General features: G+C 33.6%; 1 protein-coding gene across 2 annotated transcripts; it reads left to right on the top strand.

Annotated features, from left to right (window-relative positions):
* Nucleotides 1-692: 692 nt before the first annotated feature.
* LOC102622664 (calcineurin B-like protein 1) lies at nucleotides 693-5,504 on the top strand. 2 transcript variants are annotated; one of them, XM_006477006.4, is made up of 9 exons: nucleotides 693-973; nucleotides 1,569-1,770; nucleotides 2,502-2,584; nucleotides 2,971-3,030; nucleotides 3,126-3,234; nucleotides 3,358-3,410; nucleotides 4,044-4,124; nucleotides 4,659-4,771; nucleotides 4,860-5,504. In XM_006477006.4, exons 2-9 carry the CDS (start codon nucleotides 1,692-1,694, stop codon nucleotides 4,921-4,923), a joined length of 642 nt encoding a protein of 213 aa, XP_006477069.2. In that variant the 5' UTR covers nucleotides 693-973; nucleotides 1,569-1,691; the 3' UTR covers nucleotides 4,924-5,504. The 2 variants fall into 2 exon arrangements, with proteins under 2 accessions (XP_006477069.2, XP_052294214.1); XM_052438254.1 differs by lacking the exon at nucleotides 693-973 and having other exon boundaries at nucleotides 1,622-1,770; nucleotides 2,457-2,584.
* The last annotated feature ends 631 nt before the right edge of the window (nucleotides 5,505-6,135 follow it).

The raw sequence follows: 6,135 nt of genomic DNA, 5'->3' as shown, positions 1-6,135 counted from the left end.
GTTCACTAACTATTTGAAGGATCTGACCTTATTTTCAGTATCATAACAAAACTAATTATGTAGGGTTTCAATAACTTTCTTATTATAAATTTTTCTTCTTTGAAATAAAGTAGCATTATAACGTTTTCACTCATTTTTTAGGTAAAACTCATTTAAATTCATTTTTTTAAATTTATAAAAATATTTATTAATCAATGCCAATGCCACCACCCAATCAATGAATCCCACCACCTTCAAAATGGATAGAATTAATATACTACTTATGGCAGTATATATTGTTTATCTATGTTAAATATAATAATGAAATAACTTTGAATAACAAAAACTCCTTCGAAAACAGTAATACGCTTAAATACCGGTATTATATTAATGGTAATAAGAATTTTTGAGAACATTCTAAGTAATACAAGCCCACTCATTACTAACAAATCAAGCTAAATCAGCCAATTTATCTTAACAAATCAACTTGGATCCATTTACTGTTTTTTTTTCTCGGAAGGAAATTTAATTCCTCAACTCTGAAGGGGCACAAAGGAAATTCACTTTCTACTTTTAACCGCGGGGAGGAATATTCTTTAACAGGGACGTCGAAGATTCTACTTAACGAATTTACGACGTCGAACGAGCACGTGAGAAGCACGTGCACCGACCCCTTCTCTTCAAAACTACCTCTCCTATATCTTTTTGTCCGCGTTACGTTAGTTAACCATCTCTAGGCAAGACAACAACAGCACAGCACAGCACAGCGCTCGAAAGTCGAAAGACAGCTACAGGCTTACAGCTCCAAAGAGTCTGAGCCGTCCGATCGGAGAAATCGTCAAACGATCTCCCCTTTGTATTTCTCTCGCAAAACGCAAACGCACGCCGACGATCTCCTTAAGCTTTTGTACAAAAGTATAGAAAAAGGAGGAGGACAAATTAAGATTTTTCGTCTTTCCCGTCGCGGCATTTGCCGGCCAATTTTATTGGCTCGGTAAGTTTTTTCTTCTTTTTCTTCTTTATTGTTTTTAATCTTGTATATATATATATATATATATATATATTAATTTATTAAGTATTTAAAGTGATTCAAGATATGTCGATAAATTTTGAATTTTTTAATTTAATTTGCGATTATGAAGTAATGCATGATTAATTTCGAATTTTAAGACTATGTAGCTCTTTTTTTTTTTTCTTTTCATCTGTTTGGTCTGGTTCCTGACTCCTGAGAAATTATAAGGAAAAACAATTTTTAAACTTTTAATCATTTATCATTTACTTCAATTGTTTTTCTCTCTCTCTCTCTTTTTACTTCTTTTTTTTAATTATTTTACAAGTCAAATGTATCTTTTATTTTCCTTGAATGATTATGTAAGCAGGATTTAATTCAAGATTGATGGAAGGATTTCCATATTCTATATTATCCGTTTTATTTTATATCAACCAGTCTTTGTATATATTTGATTATGGCTGGGTGTCATTTTCAATTATTTATTGCAAATATGATCAGAACTTTCTTTTGCTGCTCAGAGTTATTTATTATTATACTGATGAAATGAATTTGGGCCTTTTTTTGTGTAAATTTGTAGGTTTGAGAGACGAACATGGTTTTGGAAATGATGTAATCTATTGTGGTCAAAGAACTCTAGGCTCTTAAGTCGGGTGCATTGCGCTACTTTCTCCTCTTATTGATAGTTGTTTTTCGATATTAAATGGGCTGTTTTCAGTCTAAAGTAGCAAAGCAGTTCCCTGGACATGAGGACCCCATACTTCTTGCTTCGCAGACTGCTTGTAAGTAGTTGGTCGCTCACTATTTCATTGAAATGATCGTGTTTGGATTCCCTAGTTGTTGTTTTGTGCACTGAGACCATGTTTTACCAGTCCTCAGTTACGAAGAAATAAAAAGATAGTAGTCATAACAATCATGAAATCCAAAATGGTTACTGATTGAAAGTTGAGGATTATTAGTAGTTCAGAGGACTGACAGTTGTATGTGCATTCTTGCTGTCCACTGTTATATTGAGATCCATTTTAAGTTATTATGAAGAAGGTTGAACTTACAGATTACTTATTTTTGTTTTTCTCATCTGTTAATTGTTATGCACCTATTGATATGTTGCTTTTGTTACCATTGCCAATACGTAAAATGATTGCCTCTCTATATAAAGTGCGAGAATATCACAAACTGTGGTACAAACATGGAATTCCATCACTTCTACTTAAACTGTTTTGTATTGGTTATGATGAAAGGTTACACTTGCATTTTGCTGTGATTTACCAGATACTGGAGCTGGGAGAAAGATTTTTATGTGCAAATTTTAAATTCCTTTAGTGTTTTGCTATGAAATTATAACTGAGATGTTATTCTTTCATCCATATTTTTGTTAATCGTCTTTTCTACAGTATCAAGTCGGTTACTCAATTCATCCTCTTTTATGTACTCATGACTCTCTTCTCTCATGTCGCTATTGTTTTAGTTTCTGGCCTTTGAAGGTTAGTAATCTGCTGTTTCCAATCTACAGTTAGTGTCAGTGAAGTTGAAGCACTATTTGAGCTATTTAAGATGATCAGCAGTTCAGTGGTTGACGATGGGTTGATAAGCAAGGTATTTTTCTGCACTGCTTAGGAGTAATTTTATTTTTATTCTCTCTTTCTCTCTCTCTGTGCCACAATTTCCTTGTATTGAGTTGGTCTTTTTGCACAAATAAATTACCCCCTTAGTATTGCAAGCTGGATCAATTGTTTTCTGTCCTTTTATTCCCTCACACAGTGATTTAGAATTATAAATTCATTGAATTGATTACAAACTTATTTCTTTTGAACCATAGCAATTGCCATTTAGTCTCGTAGATGATTTGCTCAATATTCTTGTTAAAATTTTTTGTATTACTTGTATCATAATTGACTTGTCACCTGAAGTGTTAGGATTCTAAAGTTTCTATATTGGTTTCTTCAAGATATGTGATTGAAACAATTTTGTTGTTTATGCAGGAAGAGTTTCAGTTGGCTCTTTTCAAGAACCGAAAGAAAGAGAATCTATTTGCCAACAGGGTATCTGTGATATCCTCCCTATGAGCATTATTCTAATCACCTTTTCAATCAATTGTGTGTACTGAGACTCTGGGATCAACTAATTTTGTGTGCAGATCTTTGATCTGTTTGATGTTAAGCGGAAAGGAGTCATTGATTTTAGTGACTTTGTTAGATCACTCAGTGTCTTCCATCCAAATGCTCCTCAAGAGGACAAGATTGACTGTAAGTTGGCCACTTATAATCTATTGTTACTCAATTGCCATAGATCACGTTTTGTTGTTCATCCTTAATTTGCCATTGTATATTGATACTTCCATTTAATATGTGGCATTTTTTTTTTGGCAGTTTCGTTTAAGCTTTATGATCTAGATAATACTGGATTCATTGAGCGGCAAGAGGTATGTTGGAGGTTACTTTCTCATGCTCTGACAAAGAAGTTTCTGGACTTTTTTATTCTTTGTCTGTATATTATACATGCAATTGACTGGTTGAGCGAACTGGATCTTACTAATTTCTCTGTTGATTTGGTAAGCTTTCAGTTGGGGTGTCAAAATCCATGTTGGGGATAGTAGACCTTTGAACGTTAGCACGTTAGAAACTATAGCTTGTATCCTTAGTGTTGGTAATATGTATAACTAGTTACTTTCCCAATAGGAATTCATGTGTAGTTACTTTCCCAATAGGAATTCATGTGTAGTTACTTTCCAAATAGGAATTCTTGACATATGAATTCATTGTTTTCCCCTCTAATCACAGGAAATTTTCAGTTGTAAACTAATTTACGATGTTATTCAGCAAAAAATGTTGTTGATTAGCAGAAAAATATAGACATATATAATTCTGGTTTTATTATTTTAAAAAAAAAAAATTTTCATTCCTACGTGAAATATCTCTGGAAATAAGGTCTATATTCTTTGGAGCTTGGCGAAGTGAAAAGCAATACAACTAAATCTTCTGTTTAGTTTTGTTAATTCAGTTATCCTTTATTCAACAATCCTTGCAGGCAACTTCATTGTATGTGATTTTGGCAGGTCAAGCAAATGCTGATTGCGCTTCTTTGCGAGTCTGAAATGAAGTTGGCTGATGAAACCATTGAAATAATACTTGATAAGGTGAGAATGACTTTTGAATCTTAACTACCTGCGATCTTACATGTTTCTTCTTGAAAACTTGTTTAAACATTTGAAATACCCCTAGCACCCACAATGCTGGTGAACTTGGAATATGGGAAAAGCACTATCATACATCTAATTCTGGCACCTTTAGTTTATGCTGGAATTGAAGTTGTTAGGAGACTTTGACAAAAAGAAAAGTGCAGCATTTTGTGTATTGACTACAGGCTGTTTGATTTGAGTTCTTCAATGCGTTTGATTTGTGAGTATATGATTATTGTTTTGGGAGTCATATAAAGGATGTTACATTTCGGCTCGTGGGTTTTGTAACTGCATAAGTAGCAATATTCACTTGTATGAGTTGGATAAGGTTTTGATTTATTGTAATTCCTGTGGCAAATGAGCATGTGTTAAGTCATATCAATAATATTTTCCAATCATTTCATACTGCCTCTTTGTGTGTTCCATAGTTTTTTCATTTTTTGGATAAATTGCCTAAAGTACTACTCTGCTATTTTCATTTTTGGCGGGTAGACTTTCCTGGATGCTGATGTGAACCAGGATGGCAAGATCGATAAATGTGAGTGGCAGAACTTTGTTTCTAAAAACCCATCGTTGTTGAAAATCATGACCCTTCCGTATTTGAGGTATGTAATTACATAACTTGTCCAAATTCTTTATATTCCATTCTCCGCTGCTTCTGACTGAAATCATCTTTCTGGAATCCGAATGCAGGGACATAACAACATCATTTCCAAGTTTTATTTTTAACTCAGAAGTCGATGAGATTGCTACATAAAGTTGAAAGGAAAGGTAGCTTAGCAGTTATTGCAAACTTTTGTCAGAACATGGTTTTGATTCTTGAAATTAACTAGTGAAATTGGAAATGCTAGTTGATGTATGGCCCGAGTGTTATTATAGTTTTGTTCAAACATGTTAATAGACTATATCTATATACTTGGTGGGTTGATTTTTTTTTTTTTTTTTTTGGGGGGGGGGGGGGGGGGGGGGGTGTTTCTGAATTATGTGAATGCAAAGTGATTCATCATGAGGTGCCGCTGATGCAATGAATATATGTTACAAGCTGCAACGTTGAAAGATGTGTATAAGACGTGGGGAAAGTACAGATTAGTGAAAATGTATTATTAAGATGGGAGATGTTCACAGTCCCAAGTGGACGCTTTGTTGGATGCATCATCAGTATCGAAGGGATGACATTGCATTTTTGACAGGTCGCCAAAGATATGTTAAGTCGTTAACCAAGTGCGGTGTAGCATTTTTGATGTATCTTTTTTTTTTTATAGAAGTGTTTCAAAATTTAGAAGCTTGAAATTCTATTTTAAAAAATAATAACAGCGAAAAAGATAAATGTCTAAGATACCTATATGGTTGCGTTCAAGTTTTATTCATTTTGAACAACAAAATCAATTAATCAAGTCTAACAATGGGTTTCATTAGTACCAATATTGACATGTTTAGATCGATGAAAGAAATAAATAATTAATCCTTATACGGTAGGCGCATAATTTTTTTTAATCAGGAGAAAATAAAGAACCAAAAATACTTACGGCAACAATTAAAGCCGACAAAATAAGTAATGTATCTCTTGTTTCCCATTATAGAGAAAAAATGAACTTAACCAGACTGCAATTCCACATTGGATCTATTTTTATCCACAGTCAATATTGTTATTGGTAACTAATATCTACTCCCTGGTAACTATGTCAGCTTATGAGGGAAACAAATATTATCATGCTCCATCAGAGAGATTAGGCGGTTAGCTGCTTGTGACAGTGCCTGATGCAATAGTTAAGGTTCAAGTAAGCATCAGTGATCAGTGATCTCTCTCGTTTGAAGATTTGAGGATTTGTTTGAATTAACACTCTAATTCCATTGCCAACGAATTGAATAAGTAATATAACCAAGTTTGCTTAAATAATAAGTCATCCAGGATATATATAATTAAAGAGTCAACCTACCATGCAGCGCTGTATCTCATACAGCGCATGCA

This window comes from Citrus sinensis, chromosome 3, assembly GCF_022201045.2.
Source record: "Citrus sinensis cultivar Valencia sweet orange chromosome 3, DVS_A1.0, whole genome shotgun sequence".
NCBI lineage: Eukaryota > Viridiplantae > Streptophyta > Magnoliopsida > Sapindales > Rutaceae > Citrus > Citrus sinensis.
This window is presented reverse-complemented; position numbering and strand designations above follow the sequence as displayed.

Excerpts from the sequence above, each read along its gene's own strand:
- LOC102622664 (XM_006477006.4), top strand. The coding sequence starts at position 1,692 with ATGGGCTGTTTTCAGTCTAAAGTAGCAAAGCAGTTCCCTGGACATGAG. Across the intron at positions 2,585-2,970 it reads ACGATGGGTTGATAAGCAAG|GAAGAGTTTCAGTTGGCTCT; the intron begins GTATTTTTCTGC and ends TTGTTTATGCAG. Across the intron at positions 3,031-3,125 it reads AGAATCTATTTGCCAACAGG|ATCTTTGATCTGTTTGATGT; the intron begins GTATCTGTGATA and ends TTTTGTGTGCAG.